Source organism: Xenopus laevis, chromosome 8L (assembly GCF_017654675.1).
Source record: "Xenopus laevis strain J_2021 chromosome 8L, Xenopus_laevis_v10.1, whole genome shotgun sequence".
Lineage (NCBI taxonomy): Eukaryota > Metazoa > Chordata > Amphibia > Anura > Pipidae > Xenopus > Xenopus laevis.
Genome location: NC_054385.1, coordinates 40,107,545 through 40,122,675, shown reverse-complemented (window position 1 = coordinate 40,122,675; position 15,131 = coordinate 40,107,545). Strand labels below are relative to the sequence as shown.

The window sequence follows — 15,131 nt, the reverse complement described above, 5'->3', positions numbered from 1 at the left end:
CCTCGCCAGGCTTTTTCAGGCGACTGTTGAAAAGCGCATCGCCTCGTGTGGTTAGCACAGGCGTTTTTACATAGGCGCCCATACAAAACTGTCGCCTGCGCCGGTCGCGGCGACTGGCGCGGCGCTTTGTCGCCGCCACCGCAAACGCAGGGCTATCTCCCCGTGTGGACTAGCCCTAAATGCTTCAAGGGACGTCTGCTACATGACCTCGACAGGTTTTTTGTGGAAAAAACAATTCGACCTTTAATAAATAACCCCCTTAGTATAATAAAATCACTCAAAAAGCCTACATATAATAGATGGACAACGAATGGAAAAAAGATACTCCTGTTTTAAACAGTGGCACTCTTGCCTCAAAAAGTGCTCAACTAAGCAGTGCATAGGAAAAAGTATATGATAGACAATATGCTTTCTGAGAGGATAGGACTTCTCGGCTGCTGCAAATAACTTTCTGGTCATACACATTAACACATCAAACCACACCTTCTGCTTTTAAACTGCCGTTAAACTGGTAGTCGCACTCTGAGCACATTCACCATCCCCTCAGACCTGCATTGAAGCCACCCCAAATACCTGAGCTAGCTGGGGGGGGGGACTTTCAATGCAAGTTAATAGAGGACAATTGTTGCTTTGGTGTAAAGCAAATGGCCCTTAAGACACCCAACTTGCCCCATATGCAAATAACCTTAAAGGAGAAGGAAAGGCTTTTTACACTTGGGGGTGCCAAATGCTAGGCACCCCCAAGTGATTGTATTTACTTACCTGAAACCCCGAGCCGGTGCTCCTATCAGCAAAAAAATGCACCGGCCCGTGGTTATACCAGTGAGCAGCACAGAGAGATCCTCTTCCGGCGTTTTTCTTTCTTCAAATTTCCTGGGGCTAACGCATGCGCAGTTGAACGAAATAACCAACTTTTAAGTTAAAGTTCGGCTTTTCGTTCTACTGTGCATGCGCAGCGCGTGAAGGAAAGAGGACAACAGAAGTGGATCACTCCATGGTACTCACTGGTATAACCCCGGACCAGTGCAGTTTTCTGCTGATAGGAGCACCAGCCCAAGGTTTCGGGTAAGTTAATACAATCACTTGGGGGTGCCTAACATTTGGCACCCCCAAGTGTAAAAAGCCTTTTCTTCTCCTTTAAAGAATTATGACAACTATAGCTGACCTCAGACCCTGAACTTGCGCCCCTTTTCAATGAAAAGCACCGCAGTCCACTATCTTGCTTCCGGTCTTGTGATCTTTGCTTGCTGTACTTGCCTGCATTTATTCATTTTTTAATGCCCCGCAAGAAATCCCTGGGACAAGCGACGAGATAGTGGCACTCACTTAAGTAGGATCCTGGGACAGTGATTTTTCAGCAAAGAGGAGCTATATGGTCTGAGATGGGGAAGTAACAAATTGGCACCTAAGAAAGATTAATCTATCTTTGTCCCTTAAAAGGCTTATACTGTGTTCCAATTGCTTTCATTATTGCTACCAACGAAACAAAGCAAAAATGCAATATGGATGTACCATGTCACATGTATATACAGAGATACAACCACTTGCTGTAATGTTTTATTTAAAAAAAAACAACAAATCATCCTTACCTTATCATGCATAGTCCAACCTACATATTTCAAATAGCTGTCATTAAGGAAGGCATCACTATACATTTTCATCCATACACCTATCTCCTCTATGCAAATAGCTCGAATTTCAGCAATAGCATCTCTGTTATTGGGGAAAAAATACAATACAGCATTACATTACATTAACTACATAACACACAGATAGAAAGACCAAGTAAATATCCACTTACCTGTATCTGTGAACAAAAACACCTTTAAATATCGCATTCATCATATTTTCTATCTCATCCTGATTTTCTTGCAGCTGTGTTTGAGAATAAAAAGTTTTCAGCATTTAAGAAACGTATACCTGAATAACTTAAAGGGGTTGTTCCCCTTTGAGTTAACATTTAGTGTGATGTAGAGAGTGATATTCTGAGACAATTTGTACCGTATATACTCGCGTATAAGCCGAGTTTTTCAGCACCCAAAATGTGCTGAAAAACTCGACCTCGGCTTATACGCGGGTCATACGCCAATCCCTCACCGGATCCCTGTCATATAGACAGCCCTGCTGAGAATAAGGATTGCACTTCCCCAAGCAAACAGCGTATAAGAAATTCAAATCCCGTAATATCGGATCCCTCACCTCCCTCTCCCATAGCGCATCAGGACTCTGTGACTGACGATCGCCGCCCGGAGCAGGTCCAGGAGCTCCGGGCGGCGCGTCCTTCCCTGCCGGCGTCGCTCCCAAAATGGCGGCGCCCATGGCCGCCACGTGGGTAGCGGCGCCGGCGCCTCTACCCACGTGGCGGCCATGGGCGCCATTTTGGAAGGACGCCGGCAGGGAAGGACGCGCCGCCCGGAGCTCCTGGACCTGCTCCGGGCGGCGATCGTCAGTCACAGAGTCCTGATGCGCTATGGGAGAGGGAGGTGAGGGATCCGATATTACGGGATTTGAATTTCTTATACGCTGTTTGCTTGGGGAAGTGCAATCCTTATTCTCAGCAGGGCTGTCTATATGACTAGAGGAGCGTTCCTGTACAAAGTACAGATTGATTTTCAATCAGCCCCTAGGCTTATACACGAGTCAATACATTTTTCCAGTTTTCTTAGGTAAATTAGGTACCTCGGCTTATACACGGGTCGGCTTATACACGAGTATATACGGTAATTGGTTTTCATTTTTTATAATGTGATTTATATTCGGTAGCTCTCCAGTTTGCAATGTTTAGCAGTCTGGTTGCTAGGGTCCAAATTTCACTAGTAACCATGCATTGATTTGAACAAGAGACTGGAATATGAATAGGAAAGGACCCGAATAGAAAGAGGAATAATAAACAGTAACAATAAATTAGTAGCCTTACAGAACATTTGTTTTTAGATGGGGTCAGTGACCCCTTTTGAAACTTGCAAAGAGTCAGAAGCAATGATCAAATAATTAAAAAACTTCAAAAATAACGAAGACGAACTGAAAAGTTGCTTCGATTTGGCCATTCTAGAACATACTAGAAGTTATTCAAAAGTTGAACCACCCCTTTAGAGCAACGTAAAAGATTAATAAAAGCAAACTTGCTGGAGATATGCATAACCAAGAATAGGTTAGTAGAAGCTAAACAACATAACAGCAAAAGAATAAAATGGCAATAAAATGCATGTTCTACACAGGATCCAAAACAAGAAAATGCATGAAAATGTAAATAAAATATAGTTGAGCAGGGTTTTAAGAGTCCACACATCATCACAGCTTACATACAATATCTAGATTTTTTTCTTCTACATTATTTTCCATGACAAAAAAGTAGCAAAAAACCTTAAAGGCGAAGGAAAGGTTAAAACTAAGTAAGCCTTATCAGAAAGGTCCATCTAAATATACCAGTAAACCCCCAAAGTAGTGCTGCTCTGAGTCCCCTGTCAAAAGAAACACTGCATTTCTTTCCTTCTATTGTGTACACATGGGCTTCTGTATCAGACTTCCTGCCTTCAGCTTAAACCTAATTGCCCTGGGCAAGAGCATGCTCAGTTTGCTCCTCTCCCCCCCCTCCATTCTCTACTGTAATCTGAGCCCAGAGCAGGGAGACTCAGACAGGAAGTGATGTCACACCATGTTAATACTGCAGCTCCTATCCTAAACAAACAGAGTTTCTAGAGCTTTTTACTCAGGTATGGTAAAACATTCTACAGAATAAATATAGCATTCTAGCTTGCACTATTGCAGCTAATCTATTGGCAATAAAATGCCTCCGTAGCTTTCCTTCTCCTTTAATTACATATAAGTATAAAAGGTAAGGCAAGTTGCAAGAACAAGATTGCACATTAACACAATGTTCTGACCTCCTTTCGTTTCTGTAATAAAAGCTCCAGCCTGTCATTGGCTCGTTTCCCAATCATCTTGTTTCTTTCTGCCTCATACTGTCTTTGCGTATTGTCCATGTTAATGCTGAGATTAAGTGCCACATTTACCAAAGCTGTCATTAGCTTCATCGCTGTACAACACAAACAAATGCCGTTATTAGGTAAGCAATCTGAGCCAAATTCTGCTATATATTTATCATCTAACATCGATCATTGAATTAACACACTTTAAAAGATATTCAAAAAGTTTATCAAGGAAAGAACACAAAATCTGAGTTATATACTTTTGGGAAATTTTAAAAAATATTTTCATGCTTGTGAAACGTAAGAAGTGTGGATATACAAAATGTTGTCTGAAAGCCAGATGTCAGCTTGGAAAGCTATTTTAAGGGTTGTGACCTAGAATTGCTTTTTCTGGCCAATGTCATGTACAATAATGGTTGAAATAAATCACAAGACCAGGGAAAACTTTTCTTTTTATCAAAAGACTAAATTTATGTTGCTGCTTAGTCAAGACTGTCACAGTTTCACAGGGAATGATTTGAAAGATCTTATACTCTGCAAAAGTGCTTTACAGAAACCTTACCCTACCCCCTTTTTGAAAGCTGTGAGTCATTATTGTTTATTTATATAGCGCAGACATATTCTCCAGGGCTTTACAGAATATACACCATTCACATAATATACATCATTGACATCAGTCCTTGCCCCAGTGGAGCTTAAAATTTAAGGTCTATTATATTCGCACAAACTGTGTTCAATTTTATTAGAAGCAAATGAACCTACGTTTTACATAAAGAGCAAAAGAAAAAAGAAAATACATACAAAACGCAAAAGGGCAGCCACAAACCTGCTAATGTGCTTGTATGTCGAAATGCTCGAACTTGCGAGTCAGAAAGTCCAGTAAGAAGAGATATAACAGTATCCATCATATATTCGTCATATATTATGCTGTATTGACATTGGCGGACCAAAACTCCGATGAATTCACAGAAACTGAACTTAAACTTCTTCCACTGTGGACCAGCCATTGTTAGTGGGTAATCTCCACTATCCTGTAGGCAAAAGAAAAACAAAGCAAGATATTTTAAATCTTCAGGTTACCCAAATAGTAAGCCAGTGACATATATTTTATGTTTCAGAGCTGCAAGTAAATCAGTGCAGTATGTGAGTTAATTCTGATATTTAAAAAGACAGAAGCACTTCAGGGCTCCATGGTTGATTTTAAGCAATCATAAACAGGGTTTTTGTGAAGCAGTTTTTTTTCCATAAATAACAAGACTATAAACTTCCTATAGTCCATTCTCCTTAAAGGGATACGGTCATGGGGAAATTGTTTCTTCAAAACGCATCAGTTAATAGTGCTACTTCAGCAGAATTCTGCACTGAAACTCATTTCTTAAAAGAGCAAATTTTTTTCAAATATTTTTTTTTATATTTAATTTTGAAAAATGACATGGGGCTAGACATATTGTCAGTTTCCCAGCTGCCCCCCAGTCATGTGACTTGTGCTCTGATAAACTTCAGTCACTGCAACTTGGAGTGATATGACCCCCCTGCTTTTACCACCCCCCGCCTAACAACAGAACAATGGAAAGGTAATCAGATAGCAGCTCCCTAACACAAGATAACAGCTATATCTAAGAACAGCACTCAGTAGTAAAATCCAGGTCCCACTGTGACACATTCAGTTACATTGAGTAGGAGAAACAACAGCCTGACAGAAAGCAGTTCCATTCTAAAGCGCTGGTTCTTTCTGAAAGGACATGACCAGGCAAAATTACCTGAGATGGCTGCCTACACACCAATATTACAACTATAAAAAAAATATACACTTGTTGGTTCAGGAATGAAATTTTATATTGTAGAATGAATTATTTGCAGTGTAAACAGTAATTTAGAAATAAAAACTGCATCATAAAAATAATGACAGAATCCCTTTAAAGCAACGAAGTTTCAAAGCACTAAAATAGCTAGTATACTAAGAGCTGTCTGCTTTCAGTTCCTGCTGAGTAGTCATTCAAAAGCTGCTTAAGTAAAGGTACCCATGCAGAGTTGGCTGCCCAGTGTCATTGGGGTTATATCAGATAAAGATTGGAAAATGGTCAGCTGCACTGGGGCTGTGGATAGGGAGCAAAAGTGAAAAGCGCGTCAGACAATCTGCCAAGCATGGAACCATTAGATTAGCGAGATATGTCCTGACCAAATTCTGCTCTGACTATAGTACACTTAGTGCTGCAACTGTACAAATACTTTAGGTGATGGTCTCTTGACTTCAACCAAAAATGCATTTAATCATAACTTGTCAATTTAGCCCAATAAAATTCAAAACAACTACTATCTTAGTGCAAATGTGAGAATATGACAGAAAATAAATAGTTGTACATACCTCATCAAACTCTTCTGTCATTCTTCTAATTATTTCTGAATTTTGCATATGGCGAAACATTTCACCAGAGACAACACCTAGAAGTCAAAATATTTAAACAATATTTTATTAATGCACGTCATTACAAAATCCAAGGTCTGCAAGAATCATATATTTGAGCTGGAAGTTACCGTAAAGGCTTCAGGGTAGTTGACAGCAAACTTTTTTTATATATATATATATATATATATATATATATATATATATATATATATATATATATATATATATATATATATATATATATATATATATATATATATATATATATATATATATATATATATATATATAATTTAAATCGTGGTGAGATTTGTTTTTGGAATGTGTATGAACTTACCTTTACATCCTGAACACTGAATGAAGAAGTTTATGAGGTCTAGAAGAGCTACGTCTTTGCTGTGTTTATATGCTTCTATCCAGTCGTCTACAACTGACTAAAAAGGAAAAAAAAAAAATATTTATTTGGTTGAAAGTTGAATCAAGAATGTACTTAGATTTTGCTACAGCACTGCATCAAACTACTATGCAATATAATCCAAGACCAGCGTTATATATGTTTTACTTGCACGGTTCAGATCTCCAGAAGACAAACTGTTCACAACAAAGGATTTTTAGGTAGCAATGAAGAGAAAAAGGAACATGTAATAAACTATGCTTTAAAATATATCTAGGGATACTGTCATGGGAAAAAAAATTCAAACTTTCAAACATATTGTCAGAGCACAAGTCATATGACCAGGGGCAGCTGGGAAATTGACAAAATGTCTAGCCCCATGTCAGATTTCAAAATTGAATATAAAATGGATTTCAGTGCAGAATTCTGCTGGAGTAACAATATTAACTGATGCATTTTGAAAAAAACATGTTTTCCCGATGACAGGATCCCTTTAAAGATACAGCAATGTTTTAAAAGGCTTGCCAAGGTATTATGGCTTGCAATTAAATAAATCAAGGCATGCAACTACATCAAACGCCTTTAAAGGACAAAAAAAGCCAATTCACTGATGGGTGGAGGTGGATTCCAATTATAACTGAATAAAAGCTACATGGTCATGTGCTGAGTGCTACTGCTTGGGACAATATGTTTGAAAGTGCCATTATGTAAAGCTTATCAAGTAAAGGAATATACTACATAACTGTATAAAACAAAACAAAAGGTATGGGGACAGAATGTAGTTTGTTTACCTGCATTGCACTCTTTCCCATTTTCACCACCTCAAACAACATCATATTCTCTACTCCATTTTGCTGGTGATGTCCATTCATCCAGTTAGGACCACCAGGTCTCAATGGTCCACCTTTGCCTTTTTCAACGTTGCCTTTCTTTCCTTTCTGTAATGAACAACAGTGTGTAAATATAGCAATTTATAATATCACAGCATGAACCTAGAAAAAAATAGATGCAAGATGTACTTGAAGCTTAAAACTGAACCAATTTGTAGTCATCATATGTTGAAGTAAAATGAACACGTCAATTTGATATTACACACATTTCAATAATTTTGCATGTAGCAGACTTGAGCAGAACATGCAGCTGATCGGTTGTGTGCAGTTGAGTGTTTATGGTTACAGCAATGGTTTTTGATCAGGGCTCTTCAAAAGAAAGTTACAGATGTTTGGAGACATTCATATTAGTTACCCTAATATAGTTACAGGTATATCCAGGGCAACCAATAAGCAATGACCTTGAGTTGAGTTCCCAACCACACCTCATATAAAACGTAATGGCAATAAGAAATAAATAGGGGTCGCATTCCACTGACTGGGACTGTCACAATTAGTACACATATGGCAACAACGGCTTAAAAGTGGGTTCCACTAACAGATAAGACAGAGAATTTAGTGATTCTTGGCAATGTATCATACCAAGTTTTCAGTGAAAAATTAACTCTTAAAATATGGACAGCCCAAACAATGTGGGGTCCTGCATGAACACTCCATGCAACTGCCATCATTTTTAGTTAAAGGGGAACTCCACACAAACATAACTTAAGGGTTTTGAAAAGTAAACATAATTTCAAGCAACTTTGCAATATACAACAATTAAAAAATATGCAGACTTTTCATGATTTTAAATGGTTTGGAACAGTTCCCGAAGCCTAGCCCCCTGCTCTACTGCTGATCTGTCTGACTACTTTGCTGAGCTGGCTGACTACTTTTACTTTGTATCAACAGCCAGCTGTCCTTAGCCTGTATCCTCCAAACCCCACAATTCCCTGCACACGTGATTTCAATAAGGAACGGAACATCACAGTGCAATGCATTGTGGGTTATGTAGTTCCTGCATGCGGTCTATAAATTGTGGGGTATTTGCTACAATTTGTAAAATCTGCTTAGTCCCACCTTCCCTGCAAGGATTTCAAATGATGCAGAAAGAGAACTGTTAAACTGCTGGATTTCAGCATAGAAAATGGCATTTATTTATACTTTTTGAAGAAACAGGTAACTTATGGGTATATTAGGGGTTTCTGCGTTAAGCGGGCCTCTTTTATCAAATTTTGGTTTGGAAGGGAGTTCCCCTTTAAGTTACTTGATGAATGAGAAAAACAAAAAAACATACCTTTCCTTTGCCTTGTTTTGTGACTTTTACTTCAGTATCATCAAAGTCTGTATCCGATGAAAAATGCATCTCTGACTCCCTAAAACATTAAATAGAAAAATATATTACATGTAAGGTTTTTGGGATCAAATAAGCTTTTTATAAAAAAGACATTTCATTTTAATTTTTGATACAAATACCAGTAAAAATATTTTTCAGATCCTTGTGCAATTTGCTTATTGAACTGAAAAAAAAAATCCTACACAGCAAGGTTGTTCGTGTTATTTAAAGGGGTAGTTCACCTTCAAGTTTACTTTTCATATACTATAGAATGGCCAATTCTAAACAATTTTTCGTCTGGTCTTCGTTATTTTTTTTAGTTTTTTTTTTAATTTTTTAATTATGTTTGCCTCCTTCTTCGGACACTTTCAAGCTTTCAAATGGGGGTCACTGAAGCTTGGGCAAACAAATACAAAAATCTTAATGTCCTTAAATAGCAAAGTCAAAGCCCTAATGTGTATCTAATTGAAATTCTGTGCAACAATTAATTTGAAATCACAATTTAAAGGGTCATTAACCAATGTGAACAAGCTGATGTAAATCCAGATGAAGGGGCAAACATTTTTTTAAAAAAAGGCACCAAACTTGTTGCATGGCAGCCAATAGCTCCACCCCCACCCTTAGTGATCAACACACCAAGTGTCACAGTCGGTATGAACCAGCTCCTGCTCCCATGATGGGAAAGGGGTAGGAATCTAAGGGACATACTAATGATAACAGACTTTAAAGGACACAGCCCCAATCCAACCAACTGCTTGTCTAAAAAGATGAAATTGGGATGTTATAGGTGCACTGATTGTACCAGAAGTAAAAAGAAGCCATAAAACATGTAGACATACAAGAAAACACAAAGAGCAACCAAGATAAAATTATGCAGAACAAACCAAACACAAATGGCATACAAAGCCTTAATGAGATTATACATCTGAAGTTTACTATACTTAAGCTGGCCATAGATGTTGAGATCCTCATCGTGAGACCACGATCTTCTCGGAACCATCGTACGAATTTACCATCAACTAAAAAGACCAATTTGCCATGAAAACAAAGGGGAGCTGCCTGCTTGGCCCTGCAAACATAGATAGATTGCACTGGGACCGACAAAGACTTTTTGACCTGGCCAATCAATTTCCTGACAGATGTCGGCCGAAAAATCGTAAGATGTACGATCGTTCGAATCCCACTAACCGCACAATAATTTCGAAGGATTGGTCGGACTTCCCTAAAATCGGTCGTTCGGCAAGAAGAATCGTTGCGTCTATGGGGAGCTTACGGCATTCAATTTTACCATTCAAAACATGTTGCACAAAGGGGTTTAACAGACTTTATACACTTCATAATCAGTATATCGGAGTGATTTAACAATACTGCTGGAATGTCTGGACATGTATTTCCAAACTGAAAATTTTGCCCACAGAGGAACATTGTCACAGCTCCTCTTCTGCCAGATCTGATGGATCAAATAAACAGCATTTGGTCAGCCGGTATTTAGCAAATTGAATATAATCTGCCAATTCTGTCTGCCTACTTGCCAATCCGTTAATATCTTGAAGGTTTGGACAGAGCAAATTCATTTTATGTGCCCTCATGCAATAATTCTCACTATTCATTGTGCAGTTTAGTTTAGTCTGTGGCTCCAAAATGAAAACAGAAAAGCAAGGGGCAAAGACAAAAAAGGCCGACAGAACAATATCGATCAAGTCACACCATAAGACTCTAATACCTTTCAATTTGTTTAATCAGTCAAAGTTCATGTTCAGTAACGATTGTCCTATATTCTAGAAATAAAAATAATTGCTTTCTAATTTGAGCTCAAATTTATTCAGTCAAATAATAGCTCTGAAAATTCCACAGCTACCATGTGAGGCAAAAAAAATGATGTGAAGGACATACCTTGGTCCAGCATTGCAGGAAAGTGGACCCATATCATGAAGGGAGGGATCCAGAGGTCTGTTAATAAAAAAACACATGCAATTAATGCATATGAAGGAAAAGTGAAAATGTGAACAGAACTTGTCAGCCGATCCATTAATTAGGGATGTTAAAATAAAAGTAAACATTAAAGGGGTCATTTAGAATGTCTTAAAAATCTAGTGGGGGAAAAAACTTTTTTTTTTTTTAATTTAAAAAGTATTCAAAGTTTTAAAGTATTCAAATGGCACTTGCACCTTCTGCAGAATTCAGTGTATTTCATTATTGTAATAATTGCCAGCAGTATTGTACACAAAGCAGAAATGAGGTATTCCCAGAGAAATTAGACCAGGCTTGACAAAAGTGTGGGCCTCCAGCATCTGAAGAGTTTAAAGGTCAGCATTACACAGATTACACAGAATTTTTATGTATTTCTGGAAAATTTAGATCCTATGAGCAAAGTGACCAGGAGTTTGACACGACTGTTTACATTTTCTGTAAACTGGCATCCAATCAAACAGCTGTACAGGTATGGGACCTGTTATCCAGAATGCTCGGGACCTGGGGTTTTCCAGATAATGGATCTTTCTGTAATTTTGGTCTTCATGCCTTATGTCCACTATAAATTCATTTAAACATTAAACAAACCCAATAGGCTGGTTTTGCTTCGAATATGGATTAATTATACCGTATATTAGTTGGGATCAAGTACAAGCTACTGTTTTATTATTACACAGAAAAAGGAAATCATTTTTAAAATTTTGGATTATTTGGATAAAATGGAGTCTATGGGAGACTCCATTTCGGAGCTTTCTGGATATCGGGTTTCCGGATAAGGGATCCTATACCTGTATAATAAGAGTCTTTATTATTATTTTTTTTTTATATATAGTTTTATAGTTATTTGCCTTTTTTCTTCTGACTTTTTGAAGCTTTCAAATGGGCATCGCTGACCCCTGACTAAAAAGCAAATGCTCTGTAAGGCTACAAATTTATTGTTATTGCTACTTTTTATTTCTCATCTTTCTATTCAGGCACTGTCCAATTCATATTCCAGTCTCTTCAAATCAATGCATGGTTGCTAGGGTAATTTGGATCCCAGTTACCAGATTGCTTAGAATGCAAATTGGGAGAGCTGCTGAATAAAAAAACTAAACTCAAGAACCTTCAATAATAAAAAATGAAAGCAAATTGCAAATTATCTCAGAATATCACTATCTACATCATGCTAAAAGTTCTCAAAGGTGAACAACCCCTTTAAGTTAACTTTTAGTATGTTATAGCATGACCAATTGTAAGCAAATTTTCAATTGGTCTTTTTTTTTTAATAGTTTAATTATTTGCAGCTTTGAAATGGGGGGTCACTGACTCCATCTCAAAAACAAATGCTCTTTAAGTGTACAAATTTATTGTTATTGCTACTTTTTTACTACTTGTCTTTCTATTCAGGCCCTCTCCTATTCATTTTCCAGTCTCTTATTCAAATCAGTGCATGGTTGCTAATTTAAGCTGGACCTTAGCAACCAGATGGCTGAAATTGCCAACTGGAGAGCTGCTGAATAAAAAGCTAAATAACTCAAAAACCATAACAAAAATTGCAAATGGTCTCAGAATATCAGTACATCACCCTAAAAGTGAACAACCATTTTAAAGTAAAATCTCAAAACAACACTTCAAGTTGAAAATAATCCTTGTTTCTACAAACTTACTGGAGGAGACTGAAGTCTTGTATTTCTGAAGCTGCTATCATTTCTTTATCATCTTCTGGAAACCCAATGCCCTTGGAATTGTTGGTTCATAAACCTTTCCGACTGAAGTATTTAATACTCTCAGTCCCTTGTGGATCTACAAGTGAAAACAAAGTCAGTACAAATATATGCATAATAATTACTGCAAAATGAATAAGAATTAAAAAGGCACGTGCAAGCTGTTTAATGACAACATTGCAAGTCTTTCTAATGGCACTTTTATGTAGATTCCTAGCTTTGCCAATAAAACAAAGACTAATTTGCAAGTCAAACAAGGAGCATTGCAGCCCTATAAAAAGGCAGGAAATATCTGTTAAATACATCATGTCGAACATGCGATTGTGTGCTTGTGAACACAAATTTTAATGAAATTGTGATGGGCACCGATAATTGTAAGAACACATTCATTCAAATAAAAATAATAGCTCAGTAGTTGAGCAATTTATTTAAAACACAATAAATGTCCACGCAGAAGTGCTTTCAAGGAGGACTAGTGAGCATTTAATCAGGAAAACTGCTGGTAACAGACCAAATACAAAAATGCACTATTCACAGTTGACTTCTAAATACCGAATTTTATATAAAACAAAACATTAATAGAGTAGTGAGATTGACACGGATATGTATCAAGAAAAATAGTCAGTATTTCTGTGCTCTGGTTTTTATAAGAAATACAAAGCAGTAACATTCAAAGCGACAATTCCACGATTTGCCAAAAAGTACTTGTGTCATCAGCAGATAATGAGGATGCCAAGGTTTGTCATGCAAGTGTACTCTGCGGTCGTGCCATTACATTCAGCTTTGAAAATATTCCTGTTCTAGAAGATCACAAGGTGGAGCTCTAGCCTAAGGCTAACCAAAGAAACAAATGACAGGTCATCCAAAGGCTGACCAAATTCTTGGCAGCAAAAAACAAACATTATTGTAAAGGTTGATAGGGGACACATAATTAAGAAATAAATATTTGCACTGGGGAACACAAAGTGGTTATATTTAACTTTGGGTGCTGGACAGTTTTCAAATAAGACAAATCTGCCGGTATGATTTTGTATTCCTTCCTACTTAGTTGGCTGAATGCTAGCATGAAAGGTAAAGCTGGCTATGCAACAGGCTAAATATTTAGGCAATCCAGGACAACAGTTGGACTGAATAGACAAAAGAATCCAGTTTCCCAACGTCTCCCATTGTTGCTCATGTTCAATTTGGTCGTTATCACAAGCAATCAGCAGCGCCAGCTTAAAGGGGAACTATCGTGAAAATTAACATTTAATATACGCTTCATCGTATTGAAATAAGAAACGTTGTAAATACAATCAATTAGATATTCTTGTTTCTGAAATAATCAAGTTTATCTTCGCTATTCCTCTCTCAGCATCTGTTTCTCTTCATTCTGTCTTCTTGAGGGAGGTGGGTGTCAGATATTCATTGACAGTTAGATCCAATATATTTTATGGGGGGGGGGGGGCTGGCTTCCTAGCAGATGTATTAGAGCTCATTCAAATAATTGATTCTAGTACAAACAAAATCTAACAAAATAACTGCCTTTTGCAAAAATTCTGCATGTAGAGAGACATGCTGTAGGAACAGTTCAGTGTAAAACTAAAAACTGGGTAAATAAATAGGCTGTGCAGAATAAAAAGTGGTTAGTTATCCAAAAATGTAATGTATAAAGGCTGGAGTAATTGGAAGTCCAACATAACAGAACATTACTCCCTGCTTTTCAGCTCTCTAACTCTGAGTTAGTCAGTGACTTTAAGGGTGCCCACATGGCCATAAATTTCAGTGCAGTTGGAATATATTAAGGCCATTAGCCTAGATCAAAAGAACATTAGACATGTCCCCTTCTCAGGATCAGATTGTGTTACTTGGTGCAAACAACCCACAGAGAGCCCTGCCCAAAGCCAGAGAAGTAGTGTACTTGGCTATTATGATAGAATAATAATATCTGTATTATTAATTACAATTTTGGACTAAACCTTAACACCTATTTCCTCTAGAAACCACATTATTTACTTTGAAGCACTTATTAAAGTTTAATTTATACCATATAGATTCTTAAAAGTGAGCTCTGATGCATCGTTACTGCTTAGTAAAAGGAGCTTATATGACTATTATGTCGTAATCGAAATCATACGAATATTATCCGTTCTGTCAAATGAATAATCTGACAACACGTGGGTGACGTCCAGAATATGAAAGAGAGAAGTGAGAAGAGGGATAGTGATATAACTTGATAATTTCAGACAGTAATTCTTCTCGTTATATTTAGACTTCCTTCACCAACGACGCACACACACGGAGCAGTACATACCTCATCCAGCCACCGCTCACAATACACCCATCACAACACTACCCGCACATCAAGCACACATTCATCTCCGCCCGCCACAACCTGAGAAATCCATACAACCACACAACATCACAACAACACACGCTTCACCCCATCAATTCACATCACGACCACTCACTACACCCCAAAGAACCACCGACGTCACAATCACTCACTTCCACCTCTCACAAAGTCTGCACCACACACT

At 37.7% G+C, this 15,131-nt stretch overlaps 1 protein-coding gene across 2 annotated transcripts in view; it reads right to left on the bottom strand.

Moving 5' to 3' along the window:
* The window catches only part of stag2.L (stromal antigen 2 L homeolog), a 65,778-nt gene that overhangs the window by 31,197 nt on the left and 19,450 nt on the right, over positions 1-15,131 (bottom strand). The window contains exons 2-11 of one of the 2 annotated variants that reach the window (XM_018228685.2): positions 12,556-12,691; positions 10,829-10,885; positions 8,897-8,975; positions 7,522-7,668; positions 6,674-6,770; positions 6,295-6,371; positions 4,756-4,960; positions 3,885-4,036; positions 1,802-1,875; positions 1,590-1,713 (exon numbers count right to left, since the gene is read on the bottom strand). In XM_018228685.2, the coding sequence (XP_018084174.1) occupies positions 1,590-1,713; positions 1,802-1,875; positions 3,885-4,036; positions 4,756-4,960; positions 6,295-6,371; positions 6,674-6,770; positions 7,522-7,668; positions 8,897-8,975; positions 10,829-10,885; positions 12,556-12,596 (1,053 nt within the window). In that variant the 5' untranslated portion in view covers positions 12,597-12,691. 2 annotated transcript variants of the gene reach the window in all.